This window comes from Patella vulgata, chromosome 6, assembly GCF_932274485.2.
Source record: "Patella vulgata chromosome 6, xgPatVulg1.2, whole genome shotgun sequence".
Classification (NCBI taxonomy): Eukaryota; Metazoa; Mollusca; class Gastropoda; family Patellidae; genus Patella; species Patella vulgata.
In genome coordinates this window covers 64,382,749-64,399,502 of record NC_065884.2, presented here as the reverse complement: position 1 = coordinate 64,399,502, position 16,754 = coordinate 64,382,749, and the positions used below count along the sequence as shown (strand labels likewise).

Genomic DNA, 16,754 nt, shown 5'->3' with positions numbered 1-16,754 from the left:
TGGTCAATGTCAGTATTGCTCCCAGATGTTATTTGAAGAAAATGGGTTAAGTCTGATTGAGATAGAATGTTCATTAGGTTAATGTCTTGACGGGTGTTCGATAATGAGCATTCTCTGTGACTGGAATTAAATAAGAATAACCTCCACCACCACAGTACAACATTTGGACAATGTCTGTTGGGCTGGAACCGTTGGATCATCAAATGGGCCACTTGGCAGAAAAAAAGAATTAAAGAATAACAGGCAAGTTTTTAATGCAGTCTGCTACTGCTACCTTGTGATGTGCAGAGGTTTAGCGATGACCTGGTCCATTGCCTTGATTATTTGCACCCCAAACCCTCTCTGCAAGCCATTCATATCAGAATTTTGTTGAAATGGCTTAAGTCAATTATTAATGCTGCACGTAGGCCATGCAATCTGATTAAAACACAGATCCTATTTCCTTTCGTTTTTATATACGCCCACATTGAAATGTGGTCGTATATTGTTGTCGCCCCCGTCCGTCCGTCCTTGATCACTTCAAAAAAACTTGTGGATGCTCTAGAGGCTAAAGTTAATATCCGATTGACTTTAAATTTATATACAGTGTTTAAGGCCATGAGACGAAGAAGCCTATTGATTTTCAGTGATTTTCGATAATTACTGCCAGAGTTATGGCCCTTGATCACTTCAAAAAACCTCGTGGATGCTCTAAAGGCTAAAGTTAATATCTGATTGACTTTAAATTTATAAACAGTATTTGAGGTCACAAGGCGAAGAATCCTATTGATTTTCAATGATTTCTGATAATTACTGCCAGAGTTATGGCCCTTGATCACTTTGAAAATTCTTGTTTACGCTCTAGAGGCCAAAGTTAATATTCGATTGACTTCAGATTGATACACAGAGTTTATGATCTTGAGACGAACAAGTATATTGATTTTCAATGAATTTTTATGACTTAGAACAGCTAAATCCATGATACAGTATTAAAAATTTGTTTTACTTGTCTTTACTACACTAGGGTGTGGAAGAGTTGTTAAATAAATCCGCATTCTGGTTGATGTGAGGGATAAGCCAATGAAACAGTAAGTGACAGCAAATTTTTGGCATGAGGTGCACGGAACTGTGGGTAACACACTACAAACATCAACACTGAATTTTTAATTAAATATTTGATGTCACAGGGTCAAAAGCCACTTGTATGACCTCTGATGCAACCTTCCACTACAACTGGTCAGATCTGCACGTAGTAGAGGCCATCGAAAGTATTAAAAAAAAAAGAAACCGAATACAGATCTGTATTTTAATTTGATTGATATGCTACGTTGATCAAACAAGAAAGAATAGTTAATACAAGTATTTACACATTTATTGGAACAATATACAGTTTTATTTACATAATAAAATTAATAGAAGACAGACAGCGAGGGTAATAACATGACTTGTTCTCATACCTCTCATTAAATTCATTAACTTTGCTATGAGAGAATTTTTCTAAAGTTTTTTTTCCATTTAAATGTCATGGGCTTTAACGTTATACTTTTCTGCATAAACTGGATTACTGTGATATAGCCTACTTTTATTTTGAATTCCAACTGTGTGCAGTTCTTTTACATGCACGCCAATGTGTGCACATGATCTTGGATGTTTTGTTTTTTTGTCCCATACAAATGACTAGACAGTACTTTACCAGACCCTCCCCTGGAGCTACGCTGAAAAATTCTGAGGTACTTTCTCGGCCAAGACCAGAATCAAACCAAGAACTCCCTGGCCACTGTGACTCCTCCATTTGAACTCAAACATATATTCCCTGAATATTAATCAGGTCATCTATTGTACCCACAACATTGGGGGGGCTCCATTGTCAGTCCGGAAAGTACCGAATTAGTCAAGAGATACAGAATTCAGCCCTGTCACAGTTCTGCCAGTCCCGACAGCTGAGGTAGTGTGAGTAGAATTGTGACATATTTTAAGTAACAAATATGTTTCATCTGTCATGATTGGTTGAGATACTTTTATGCTGTCGGCACATGCGTTGTACCCCCAAATTCTCCTTTTCACTTGCTTGACACTATTTTTGGAATTGAGAGAATTTAATTCCGGAACGTTCAATCGAGTATCCCCATTATCACCAAGAGACAAACTAGACTGACTAACAATAATAAACATACAATAAATATATCTTCTTAAAGTACAGTAGCAATATTTTCAGATATATATTAACAGATTTCTGGAACAAAAACTTTTATAGAAAAAAAATAGAGTTTTCATGAAAGTTTGGACACAGTCTATAATGTATGGTTACATAATCTGCATTTCAAACAAACATATCTTTAATTACAAAATATAAACTATATTATTATTATTAGTCATGATTGTATGATGCTTTAAGCTCTGTAATTTAATAACATTCTTATGTACATTTATATTATATTACATTTTATCCATGTTTATTGCACCCGCCTCCATTCATAATAAAATCCCTCTATGTTGTTTCTAATTTTCACTATTTTGATATTCAAATTGACACTAGACCAGCAAATAGTGTTGATTATTAATACTAAATACAAAAGAATCTATGTATGACCTTTGACACTGTATAGAAATTTAGTGCTATGTTGTTCTGATATTAGTCGTAGTTGAAATGGAGACAATTTGGACAAGAGTGACTGGGATAAGCACAATTCAAACTTCACATTGTCAAAACGATTTTTTGTATAGGAATCCATCACAAAATTAAATAAAATTTATTCTAGATTTCTTATCTTTTCCCCAAAGGAATGTCATTTTTATTTTAATATATTACTACTATATCACCAGCCCAACATATATTCTTTGACCTTTGACATCAAACTATTATCTTTTTGAGGTATTTGACCACCTTTTACAACCTGAAACAGAGTCAAGAAAATATATCATTTGTATGCACATACTAGCACAAGTGACAATTTATAGCCGTTTGGATGGGACCAAAATCGAGATCTGTGTAGTGCCGCTGTCCGGGCAAAATTTCCCAATCTTCATTAACCCAGTCTGAACAGAACAGTAGGATGCTAAACCTCCCTTCATTTAAAGATACATTATGGGAGATTTTTACAGAGAATTGGCCATTCTTGCTATAACAGTTCAAAAGTAGATGATGAAAGAAGAATATTTTGAAAATTTCAGTCAAATTACTTTATTCTGTACATAGTTATCATCGTTGTAATATTTGACTAGAAATGGTAGTGAAATGTGCCTTCACCGTGGCTGATCGTTTGATTGACAGGCGTTAACTCCACCTACATATCTCGATTATCAAGTAAAGTTTTCAATGGCATGCAGAAACGCTCTACAGCGGCCTCACTAAGTACACTCTATCATTTAGCCTCGATCTAACTGACATATTCTCATCAGGATGCGCCATATTTGAATTAATTGATAAGTGAAATCCTATTTAAATCCGAGCTGTAGCCGAGCCATCCGTGGGTCAAAAGAGTTGATTTTGGGCTTGTTGTTTAAATAAAGATCTAATTTATAATTTCTATAACATCTGAAGCCTAAATTAAGACTTGCAATAATCAGATTTTGCTCTTGCATAATGTATGTTTAATGTTTTGCTAGAAACCAGATACCACAGATCTAAAATCTTTCGCTCCTATTCACAACAAAATATAATCACTACTTACATCGTATTCACTCCTAGAAGCTTGATAAGCCGACGTTAAAGGTCTAATTGTTGGAGTATTTCTCGCATTCACTGCATTTGTCACGTCTGTTAGAGGGGTCGAAGGGGTCATTGGCATATCATTAGCAGATGCTCGACCATCCATTACATTCTGAAACAAATAAGAGAATAATAATCAATGCCAGAACTGAGCAAGGTGTCAAGAGTGAAATAGGGTTTAATGTCAACTAAACACAAACTAGATTATTTTGGGACTGACATATCATAATTTCAATAATTGTGCATTGGGAGGAAATCGGACAAAAAAAAGAAAACAAAGTTAGACAGACGACTCTAGTCCAAGCTTAGGATCAAAACCTTGCCACTTGATAACTTACGAAAATAAGAGTAGGCCGTAGCACCGCTAATAAGGCAAAATTTCACTTATAGCACACTGCATGGTGTATGCCTGTCTTCATACACGGTTGCTCGGTTGGTGCAAAAAAGTAAGACATTAACCCCCATTTTATTTCAGTTAGAAAGGACCATAGTTCATATTTTCACTCATAGCACACATGTATAAGTCGTGTACCTTTCTGTATTTATACATTTGTTATCCTGATTTGAAAAGAAATGAAATGGGGTTTAATGTCTTACTCTTCCGTAATAACTGGGCTAGTGAAGATGGGCATACACCATGCAGTGTGCTGTGAGAGAAATTTTGCCAGGACAGACGAACAATAAGACACTGTCGATTGCCAGGTCCTCCATCCTGCACCACTGACAAGGGGAAACCACGTCTGAACTAACGAGGGACACTGTGAACAAACACAAAAACTCCCGGTTAGGGAGCCAGCACGTTATACACTGAGCCACTGTGGCTGCACCACTAACAAGGGGAATCAAGATAAACTTTCTTGGCCAACACCGAGAGAACTCAAGAACTACTGGTTAGATAGGCAGCACCTTATTTACTGAGTCACAGCGGATCCCCGATTTATAAAGAGAGAGAGAGGAACAGGGTTTAACGTCCACTTGCCACAAACTAGGCCATTTCAGAACTAACATATGGTTCAATTTTATTTCAATAATTCGCTTACGTGAGGAAACCGGAGGACCCGGAGAAAACCCACAAGGCTGGACAGGCGCCCCTACTCCTTGTCACGTACAACCGGGGAATCGAAACCACGCCTGTTGACTCAATGACAGACTTTAAGATACAGCGCGCACGTGCTAAGCATTCAGCCATCCACCTGCCCACCCCCTTGATTTATAAAGAAAATGAATAATGACTGTTTACCTTGTCTATACATGGTAATACACCCACCATTATACAACCACCAAATATTTTACCATTTTTACTTAAAGCTTTCTTAGCCTGAATCTTGGATTGATAATGGACATGCATCCAGTTTCCTTCTGTGGCCACCTGGAAATAAATAAATCGTGCAAGAATAAAATTACACTTAAAGATACATTATGTAAGATTTAGATAAAGAGCTGGTCGTTCTTGCTATAATAATAGTTCAAAAATAGATGATGCAAAATGAATTAACTCACCACATGTTTGACTATATGACCATATTGACTAAACTGTTCTAAAATAAACGACGTAGCTCCTTTATTAAAACTAAAACAAACGAAAAATAGGATTAAATTATAATGGAGAGAGAGAGAGAAATGGGGTTTAACGCCCACTCGACACAAACTAGGTCATTTCGGGACTAACATATGGTTTAATGTTATTTCAATAATTCACTTAGGCGTAGGGGTCTTTAGCAGTGAGAGGAAAGGACCCGGATAAAACCCACGAGGTTGTACAGGAACCCTACTCCTTGTCACGTACAACCGGGGATTCGAAACCACGCCAGTTGACTCAATGACAGGCCTTATGATACAGCGCACATGCTAACCATTCGGCAATCCAACCCCCCATAAATTATAATGACTATTTTCAAATATATAATCTGTAGAAGATGATGTGGAGTGCAAGCCTAGACATAAGGCAACTGTCAAGTAGAAATTATCACACAATGTATTATACAAGCATGGAGAGAAACGGAGAAAAAAAAATAGAGTTTCGCGCCCATGCAACACAGACTAGGTCATTTCGGGACAAACATATGGTTCAATAATTTGCTTCCGCGTAGGGGACTTTACCAGAGGGAGGATAATGGAGGACCAAGAGAAAACCCATGAGGTCTGATAGACGACCCTAGTCCTTGTCACATTCAAGCAGGGAATTGAAACCATGCCACTTGACTCAATGACAGACCATGTGATTTCACGTGCACTACCCCCCCCCCCCCTACAAGCCAGGGCATAAGGCACCTGTCAAAAGATTTTATCAGACATAAATTACCACAAAGCATAACATACAAGTCGTGTGATAATTTGTGTCTAATAATGTCCATATTGGTGGGGCGGTCTAAATATGTTATCAACGTAACAAATAACCACTTTGTATGGTTTCTGTGTGGTGCAATTAATAAGAAAAAAAAACAACTAAAAGAAAATAGTTTCTCACCCAAATACTGTTATCCATGTATCATCTAACATATCATACGACTTTAATGTTTCACTAAAAAAATACAACAATAATATGGTATATTTATTATATTTACTCTTTTATAATTTAAAGATGCACTATAATTACCCAAGGATAAAATATTTACTCTCGTATATACCCTATCATATAATATTTACAATTGTGTATACAATGATATATTATTTACCCCTTGTGTGTATGATCAGATATAACATTTTTACCCCTGTGTATACAATGATATAACATTTACCATTGTGTATACAATCATACAATATTTACCCTTGTGTATACCTCATGATATAATACTTACCCATTGTGTATAGAAGATATAATATTTTCCCTTGTGTATACAATCATACAATATTTACACATTGTGTATAGTCAGATAAAATATTTACCCTGCATGTATGATCAGATGTAATACTGAACTTTGTGTATAGAATGATATAATATTTACCCTTGTGTATAGAAAGGATCTAATTGAGCAGGTGAAGCTGGTATCATTGATTTGTTTCCCAGTAAACTATCATTTAAACGTGATTGATTATAATAACCTGAAAATAAAACCAAATGATAAAATACAAACACAATCAAATACAAATTTTACCTGTACAAGTTTCCATGTACTCTTCATCGAATTCCAACTGCCATGATAAAATAAAATAAACTCTGGATTTTTAACAACAGTCTTGTATTTGAACAAGAATTCTGTAAGCCAAATATATATGCACAAATGTCTGCCAATAATACAAGGAAGAAATGGAGTTTACATCCAATCACCACAAACAATCTCGTTTTAATAATTTGTTTGCCCAAAGGGGTCTTTAGCAATGGGAGGAAACCAGAGGATCCAGAGTAAATCCAGATGGTTGGATAGGCGACCCTATTTCACGCACAAGCAGGGTCATCGAAACCATGCCATTTGACACAATGACACAACTCAAGACATAAGGCTTGCACATTAGACCAGTAGACCACCCAAATCCCTTAATAATATTATAGAGTTCAATATGTCCTCAGCACTAGACCCCACCAACCCCCAAATAAGATAAGATTAAGCATCTACTATATGTTATGGCTTACCTGGTGTTTGATGAGAAGGTGATAATGTTCTAGCTGCTGGTGTCTGTGGTGATCGTGGATGTAACTGACCAGCAAATGACGTCTGAAATACACAAAGCAAAAGGAATGATAACTTACAGAGCTTAAATTCAATCAAAGAAGCCTGCTCAAACGGTTTTAGCATAAATACCGAAAATGAAATGAAATGGGGTTTAACGTCCTACTGTTCTGCTCCGAACTAGGCTAATGAAGACATGCATACGCCATAGTGTGCTATGATGGAAATTTTGCCGAGACATTGGCAATACGGCCTTCTCTTATATCGAATTCCAAATGTCAAGGGATCTTTTACGTGCACGCCAATGTGTACACGAGACCTCGGTTTTTCATCCCATCCGGACAGCAGTCTTTGTCAGGCCCTCCATCCTGCACATATGTATAATAATTTACTCACCTGTAAGGCTGGACTACCATCATATGTATCAATCATGCTGCTAGAAAATAAACCTTTAACAGGTGGCGCCCCCATTTTATCTTTACCACGTAATCCTTCATTTCTACTGAAATACACAAATAAAACTAAATTTCTGCAGCCATTGTTCAACCATCTAAAATATCTTGAAGCTTGAAGTAACCGTGCATGATTTGTATTTTTCGAAAAATATTGAATTTCTCACAGCTTAATTCACGCTAATATGTATTGAGATTGGTTATTTAACATTTAATTAAGAAAACAAAATCAAAACACTAGATAATCTCCCTGTCTGGATTCAATTGGATCAAAGATGGCAGCAGGCATGTTTTATTATCAAGATGTTATACGACATTGGCAATCAGCCTACTGTCGACTGCAAAATGGTGTCAAGTTCAACTGGGAAGAAATGTAGACCTGTTTTGTCAACAGATCCTGTCAAAAATAGAAGCGAGAATAAAAAAAAATTCAAAATGTAAGCTTCGAACCAGGGGAAGATTAGATCAATCAAAAAGGGTGACTAACCTTGGTGTACCTGTCATGTGACCTACAGGAGACGTAAGACCTTGACCCTTTTGCAAAGTTGGACTCTGGCCAGATGTTGACCACAGTTTCGGCACTGGCTGAAATTATTCAAATCATTGATTAAAATTTTGGGTTAGTATTATATCATTATGATATCTGCACAGCTATCATATACAACGTAAACTGATCATGCAGCAGAGTGGAGAAAGAAATGAAATGAAACGTCCTACTTTTCTGCACTGACTGGTCTAATGTAGATGGTCATAAGCATGCCATGCGCCCTGTCAGGGAAAAATTTTCCCTGACAGCAGCGCAACGACCTTCCCTTATATCAAATTCCAATTGTCAAGGGTTCTTTTACGTGGATGCCAATGGGGCCTTAGTTTTCTGTCCCATCCAAATGAATGAACAGTTGTCCTCCTCAGGCCTTCTGTCCTGCACCACTGACACAGGTTTCACTTTCTTGGCCAGCACCCAGACCTCCAGACTATTGAGCCAGTGTCTTAGTCACTGAACCACCAAGCTTACTGGTACATGATATTCTAAGTTAGTTGCCTAAAGCCTCAATGTACCAGTGGCTTGGTGACTGGGGTGTTGGATCACAAACAAGGCCGTCCTGGGTTCGATCCTGGTGTTGGATAAGAAAGTTCCATTAAACTCTCAAATGACCAGCTCTGATCACAAATCCCAAAGATTCATGTTTTACGTTTTACAAATGAAATGAAATGGGGTTTAACATCCTACTGTTCTGCTCCAAATGGGCTAATGAAGACGGGCATGCATCATACAGTGTGCTATGAAGGAAATTTTGTCTGGTCAGCGGCACTACAGACTACTTTTATATTGAATTCCAACTGCCAAGGGATCTTTTACGTGCACGCCAATGTATACACAGGACCTCGGTTTTTCGCCCCATCCGAACGACTAGACAGCTGTCCTTGTCAGGCCTTCAATCCTGCACAAAAGACACCACATCGGATAATCCTGATGAACTTTCTTGACCAACACCGGGAGCAAACCCGCGACCTCCAGGCTAATGAGCCAGTATCTTACTCACTTAGCCACTGTGGCTCTCCTTTATGTTTTACAGTAAAACTATAAACATGATCAACAAATACTCACAGAGCCAGAATGAGAGACATTATCACCCAGAAGATAACTGGGAAGATATTGGGAATGGTGTGGACCAGGACTGGTTGGAGATGCCGTCATCATTGGTTCTGAAATAAAAATCCATTTATCATCAGCCTACTACTACATTATTGATTTTTCTTTGTATCATTGATGGGGCCATTCAGCATTTAAAATCATGTCCCCGGTAATTATTACAATATTTTCACAAACACCTGTACTGAGCCGAGGGGCACAAGTATATGAAATGAAAAGGATATCACAAATAATCAAATGGGGTTTAACATCCTACTCCGACTGGGCTAATAAAAAGGGCATATGCCATACACTGTAGGCCTACTATGTATGTGTGAAATTTTGCCTGGGCAGCAGCACTATGGCCTGCTCTTATATTGAATTCCAACTGCCAAGGGGTCTTTTACGTGCACGCCAATGTGTAGCCTACACAGGACCTCAGATTTTCGTACTATCCAAATGACTAGAAAGACATCCTTGTCAGGCCCTACATCATGCACCAATGACAAGGGAAGGGGAAACCACGTCGGAAAAACCTGATGAATTTTCTCAGCAAATGCAGGGATTTCACTAATAATGTCCATTAACTAAGAGTCAAGACAAGAGATTTTTTCGAATCACAGATTGTCAAGACACTGACTTGACTCAAGTAGTGACTTTAGTAATCGTAATATGGGATGCCTGTCCGGAAGACATGACATTAGCGATGCTAAACGCCGCTAGGAGCGCTGGCTGTACTATTTACAGACATCACAAAAAGTTGACCGAGAAAAGTATACGTCGTGTTACGCCTTGTCATGAATATTCAAAGTGTCAAACATTGACCACGTGATGTTTACCATCGAGAAAAATAGATGAACTTGCTGTCGAGTAGGATTTTGAGAAGCTGAGGTAAGATTTTCTGATATTTTTCATGAATTGAAAATTTGAAGTTGAGAGAAATTTTCGAAAAAGGCCCTCGACGCTCAAGATTTTGGTATATTTGGAAAGCCCAATTCATTAACTACTTAGTTTGACCATTTGTTAAGTCCGTATCCCCCGTAGGAATTCGTAAAATGGCTGAAATTGAACCATGTGGAATTAAAGGGAGGTAACTCGTGGTTGATCAGGGTTCAGACCATAATTACCCCCCCCCCCCCCCCCCACAGACTTCAGTGTAAAAAAAATGATGTTAGATTTGGACAGGTTTTTTTTATTATATTGAATGTTACTAAAGCTACCAACCAAACTTTAGCCAGACATTTCACTAACAAAGGATAAAAATTGTGAATGTTGTTGACCACCTTGGATTTTTTTTTCAGGAACTGTAGCTGAAGAAGTAAGCTACATAATATATACTCATCCAAATCCAAACATAGCCAAAGGCGATCCCTGATATTACTTGGTACAACATAAAATAGACAAATGATGATGATATATAGGCCTACTCATACAATTTGCATGAGGACTATAAAAAGGGGGGCTTGAAACTGACTGTTTCTCAGCATTCTCAAGAAAGTCCATAATTATTATAAATTTGGTATGAATCATAGAAGTTAGTTTAATTTATTGTTTGAAATCAGTGTTAGTAATCTTATTTTTGTTATTTCAATATTTGTGATAATATTTATTTTATTTTTAACATTTTCTACCTGAAAGAAGTGGCCTGATGCGTCAAATGTTTTTGTTTATTTTGAAAAATATCGCATATGAATAATGTGATTATTTTATATTGTTATTATTGTTTGTTTTTGTAAGATACATGTATTAGAAATCTTATATTTGTTGATAAATGTGATAATGGTTTCTTTTTTTTTATCATTTATTTTAAACCGGTGGGTGAACATTTTTAATTTCATATTAAAAAGTAACAGATATGAATTTTGATCTTATTGTGATTTTGTTTTTAATATTTTTATATTTTTATGACATAGATAATGTCTCGGCAAGATGTATCACCATCTGAATGTTTATATTGTTTTTATTTTCATGGGATAATGTCTCAACAAGAAAGCTAGACTTCTACCACTGATATTATAATATAGTATATCGTAATGCACATGTATCACAAATTAATTTTTTTAATACTCTTTCATGTAGATTATATCATACTTTTTATAAGCTTACCTTTTAATTTGGACTCTTTTAAGATATTCAAATGTTTTAATTATGTCTATTAATTATGTCTGTTTTTATTTGAAATTGTAGTGATGTTGATCACAAAAATATAGCTGTTATATAAATCATAGTTTAATTGTTAATTTTCATTCCTGAAACAAACAATTTCAAATTGATGTACATGGCAGCTTCTAAACAACTAAAGCAGTTGGCGTGGCAAAAGAGGCAAATCTGCCAAAAGCTTACAGGTTTATTTCTCATTTTGCCACACACTTTCATGATTTTTAAAAATATCCACAGTATACGTTAGTATAACCGGTTTATAATTGTTGTATGACTGTGAATGGCCAGTGGTCAATGGCCTCGGAACCAGTAGGTGCCCAATTACATACATAAACTTGTTTCTCTTCGACATTGACATCATACGGTCAAAAATTGTGATTTAAGGTGTTGTCATGCAAAAAATAAATAACAGAACAGACTGAAAACACTTTTATGTGTGCTTATTCATTAAAAAATAAGCCTCTGTATTAATGTCAAAGCGCTACAATTTAAGTACACACAAATTTGAAAAATTTTTTGCTGTGATTTGTGCGAAATCGGCACGGATCCCAACTTTGAACCTCTGTAACATAAAAAGTATATACTAGAATATTATAGCGACAATTTGGCTTTATCAAGTACATCTAGATCTTTAATTAGTGCAATTTTCATAGACCTATCTTGTATAGTTACTGAGATATTGGCTTCGGTCACTTTTTTGCGGTTTTTAAAAAAAGCCGTTTTTTAGCGCCTCTGGTTTGCCTTCTTTAAAACGCTATAACTTTTTTAATTTTCAATATTTTTTCGAAATTTTTTCAGATTATTCATTCTAGATAGTTCACAATTGCAGTATCGTTGTCATTTTTGAGTCAATGGTTGTATCTGAAAACCCGTTGGCAATGCTAATGACATGCATCACAGAACGTGACTATTTGGCATCATATGTTGTCTTAATCTCAATGTTCAATGTACAGATTTGGTCTTGGCACTTAAGAACTTTAATAAAGAACAAATGTGTATCATTGTTTTGAGATAAAGTTCAATCGTTTAAAACGCTCGACTTCGATTTGTGCGCCGTGACCTGGCCATTGGCATCGTCCTAATAATCGGGTGGTATAAAAAAAACTTGGCTATTATTACCGTGGTATTCTCCAGCAAGTGGTGAAAACATGATTTTATATTAATGGCTATGGATAGATAAATAAATGAGTTATAAATTAGAGTTTATCTCAAATTTCAAAAAAAAAAATTGTCAAACGAAAAACTTTTAAATTTTGTTTCCAGATTCATTCAACGTGCGCATGCTTACCGGAAGTTTAACAGGTGTCTGATTAACTAAAATTGTGGATTGTTGAATTGTTCTATATTTTTAAGAAACGAAAAATAAAAATGTATTTAATTAACTCGAAAAGCAGGAACGAAATAAATAGAAAAAAAATTACAGTCAAGCTCGTCAACTAATCATTTGGTTCATACCCTCATCATAATTACATTCGGGACAACATAGTCTCTATTCTATTCTATTTTTATTAAACGTAAAAACTGATGTCCTTTATATATGCCCACAGTCAAGGAAGTGACATGGGAATAGTACGAAACAACTGCCGTTTCCAAATACTATCACCAAGAAATAAGAAAAAAATAAATTATAACCCAGATAAATGTTTAAATACGTTAATATTGATAATTCGTGTTTTATTTCATTCTGTTCAGAAAAGTAGGACGTTAAACCCCATTTCAAGTCGTTATTTTACCCATGGGTTTCCATAATGAGAGATCGAACCCAAACTACAATATTTAAGAAAAAATTCCTATAAACAAGTCAATTTCATATGAATAAGCAACCACTTAGGTATTGTCCTTTAAGCATTAGAATTTAGTTCAATGTCGTAAATTCCGCTCCATACAAATAATTTCTTACCATAAGTTAGTCGGGGTCACCCAGAACCTCATAGTTTCTGGATGGTAGAGACTAACTATAGGGGTTTAACGTCCTACTTTTTGCTCCGACCGGAATATAGGAGATATGCATACGCCATACACTGTCAGGGGTTCTTTTAGCTTCACGGCAAAATGTACAATGGACCTCGGGTTTTCGTCCAATCCGAACGACTATACGCTGTCCCTTGCCCCCCCCCCCACCCCCACACCCTGCAAGAAATTTCTGTGCAATGTATTAAATATACGAACCGAAGTTATTTTTGGGTTTGATTTATAATCCTATATATATATTTATATTTTAATTGTTCTGTTTTCGTGTCATTGTTTTGGCTGTGCCGAGGGAAAAGTTTATTAAGTAGGCTATCCAAGTCAGAATATGAAGAAATGGTCTATTTGCAGGGTCAGGTCTAAATATTAAGGCTAACTGCACATTCCGCCAAGATCGTGAGATTTAAAAAGGGTTAGGGCACGTGATTTCTGACGAGATTTGGGTTAAGGTTATGGTAAGGGTTAGGACTAGGTTTAGGGGTACGAACCCGGGGCCGTGTTCTTCATGCAATTTCAGCTGTGCCCCCACCCCCTACCCCCTCCATCCGAGATTAATAGCGTAGGTCCGTCGTATGTCCGTCACGGGGGTACCCAGTGAAATCGAGGATGCTGTCCCAGTTTTTTTGTAGTCATTGAAGATGTATTGTAAGAGCTTAATCCACCAATTGAAGACCTTTCGGTTGGCCTCAAATTAACGTTATAAATTATTTACTAGGTATTTAATCACATGACAATTACAAGCCCACATCAACTCTCTAGAACATCGGATGGTTGTGGTTTTGAACGGATCGAAACACGATCGCCATTTAATAATTTATTTTAAAATTGGATAATCGCGACCGTATTTTTATTGTAACAACTGCAGCTATGAAAATAGGGACTAGGCTATTCTTCAAACAGTCATAACTCCGCTCAGAATGAAATAATTTGACTAAAAAAATATTATATATTACTTATCTATTATAACGAGTCGAGCTGTCAGTTCTTTATTTAAATCTTACATAACACATCTTTAAAGTCATTGCCATTACGTAACTCCAGTGACTATTATAATTGGCGGCAAACCATCAAATTCTGGGCCCTGTTTCTCGAAATCTTAAATAAAGTAGATAGTTCAGTTGGCTAAGCACTAAAATCAACCTAATATTATCCAATCAAATTACTAAAATTTGGATTTTATCTTAGTTAAAATTTCGCGAAACAGGCCCCGGTTCGAGATTAATAGTAGACCTACCCTGTGAAATCTTGGACGATGTCTTTTTTTTCTAGCACGCTTGTCTTCAGTGTTAATTCCGCCTTTCGGAACTTTGTACAGCATCAATCATTTTGAGTCTAGTGATTTCCGCTCCTCTTTCAAACTTTTGTCGGATTCTTTTCCCTTGTTTCTAATTCTTTGTCTCTGAATAACAAGTTGTTTTAATGAATCAAGAAGTCCCGTGAGTCCGTCCGGAGACAATCTATCCACGTCTGTTTCGGGTGGGACCAACAGTTCGCTGTTTCTACTGTCAGCAACTAATCTCGTCACTTCTTTAAGATGTTTCACTGCCTCGTCAATATTTGATGAAACGCTGGACTCTGTACCTTGAGAGGTATCTTGATCTGTTCGAGAAAAGGAAAAAAGTGATGCATTATGGAAGATTTAGATAAAGAGCTGGACATTCTGGCTTTATAGTCCAAAATAAATAATGAAAAATTAATATATTGAAAATTTCATTCAAAGTACTTTTTTCTGAGCTTAGTTATGGCTATTTGAAGATGTGACATCGTTTGTTATCGTATAGCGACACTAAGCTTTGATTGTCCATTTTACCGTTAATTTTTTAAATCTCGCAGGTGCTAAAATCCTTTTAGATCTCAGCCACCCGATGGTCTAGAGGCTTGATTATGGACTTGTCGTGTTAATAAATGTCTAATAATAGTTTATATAAATGTATCTGAGGCCAATATAAGCCGGTTGCTCAAAACTAAGTTATTTTAACGATCCGTTAAAGTCTAACGGATCGTTAGTTTGCTAATGTGTCGTTTGATAACGGTCCGTTAAATTTCTGTTGCTGGAAAGTGAATTTCATTATCCGTTAGCTAACGGATTCATTAAAGTTAATCCAAGAGAATACTGTTTGTTCATTGGCTGAATTTTAAATTTTTAAATTTAATGTACATGTATAACAACTTCATAGAAGTTAGTATTAACAAGAAACTGAAGAAAGTGGGACAACTGTGCAGTCTGTTCATAAAACTTAATTAAAGACAACAAGATAACTAGAATTTACTACAGAAAACACTACAGAATACTTTATTTTTTCCTTTAGAAATTTAAGCATAAATCTGTAGGAAAAATTATGGGATTTGCACTACAGAATTATGGGGCCATTATTTCCTACAGGCCACCAAAATTCTGTAAAATAGTATAGAATTTCACCCTATAGAAAATGGAATAGACCGGCATCGCCCAACCCTCTAGAATGTTCTACAGAAAATTACATAGGTAATCTATGACTTTTTGCTACAGCCAACTAATGCCATCATTAAACAAAAAACGGAGCTCAACACCTCCGTTAAATATAACGCCAAGTTAACTTCACGTTAAAGTTAACGGGGCTTCAAGCAACAACCTTTATCTCCGTCAAAGTTAACGATCCGTTAACTCCATGTTAACGGATCGTTAAAAGATAACGGAACTTTGAGCAACCGGCCCCAGCAAAATAAGCACTTACACAATGCATCTTTAAAGGCGAGCCATACTTGTACGTAAATCAACCGGCCAATGTGAAGATGCAACCATTTACCTTGTTTAAAAATTTCAAATCAAAATATTGAGCCGTTTATTAGAAATCATCGCTTGATTATCTTAACGGGGATTCTGTTGCTCAAGGGGAGGGGGGGGGGGGCTGGCTGATTAGACAATTAGAGATCCCTGGTTCGGTCCAGCTATTGGCCGGGAAAGTCCCTCGTGATTTTTCAACGTGGTTTCTCCCATGTCAGCGGTGCAGGATGGAATGAACGTAAACCAGACAATAATACCATTAGATCCCGACTTCGTAATAAGATCCGAGTGTAGTGGAACGGGTGAATTGTTCACCCTAGTTCATAAACGGAATGACAATACACTGACGTAATAGTTCTATACGTCACATTAAATGAAATGAAATTGGGTTTAATGCTCTGATGCTCTGCATTACCAGGGTTAATGAAGGTGGGCATATGCCATGTATTATGGCATGAGGAACATTTTGCCCCGGCAGTAG

At 36.5% G+C, this 16,754-nt stretch overlaps 1 protein-coding gene across 3 annotated transcripts; it reads right to left on the bottom strand.

Moving 5' to 3' along the window:
- Window positions 1-1,333: 1,333 nt before the first annotated feature.
- LOC126823340 (nucleoporin NUP35) lies at window positions 1,334-12,877 on the bottom strand. Of its 3 annotated transcripts, none has more exons than XM_050552131.1 (11): window positions 12,830-12,877; window positions 9,358-9,455; window positions 8,236-8,333; window positions 7,693-7,798; window positions 7,260-7,341; window positions 6,634-6,730; window positions 6,156-6,209; window positions 5,189-5,258; window positions 4,929-5,057; window positions 3,651-3,800; window positions 1,334-2,873 (listed from the first exon to the last, which is right to left on the bottom strand). In XM_050552131.1, exons 2-11 carry the CDS (start codon window positions 9,448-9,450, stop codon window positions 2,796-2,798), a joined length of 957 nt encoding a protein of 318 aa, XP_050408088.1. In that variant the 5' UTR covers window positions 9,451-9,455; window positions 12,830-12,877; the 3' UTR covers window positions 1,334-2,795. The 3 variants fall into 3 exon arrangements, with proteins under 3 accessions (XP_050408088.1, XP_050408086.1, XP_050408087.1); XM_050552129.1 differs by lacking the exon at window positions 12,830-12,877 and adding an exon at window positions 12,661-12,811; XM_050552130.1 differs by lacking the exon at window positions 12,830-12,877 and adding an exon at window positions 12,661-12,811 and having other exon boundaries at window positions 7,693-7,795.
- Between the last annotated feature and the right edge of the window lie 3,877 nt (window positions 12,878-16,754).

Coding starts and splice junctions, on each gene's coding strand:
- LOC126823340 (XM_050552129.1), bottom strand. CDS start 12,691: ATGTTTTCACCACTTGCTGGAGAATACCACG. Junction 6,210..6,633: donor GATCCTTTCTATACACAAGG/GTAAATATTATA, acceptor GTATTTTTTTAG/TGAAACATTAAAGTCGTATG. Junction 5,259..6,155: donor ACATGGATAACAGTATTTGG/GTGAGAAACTAT, acceptor CGTTTGTTTTAG/TTTTAATAAAGGAGCTACGT.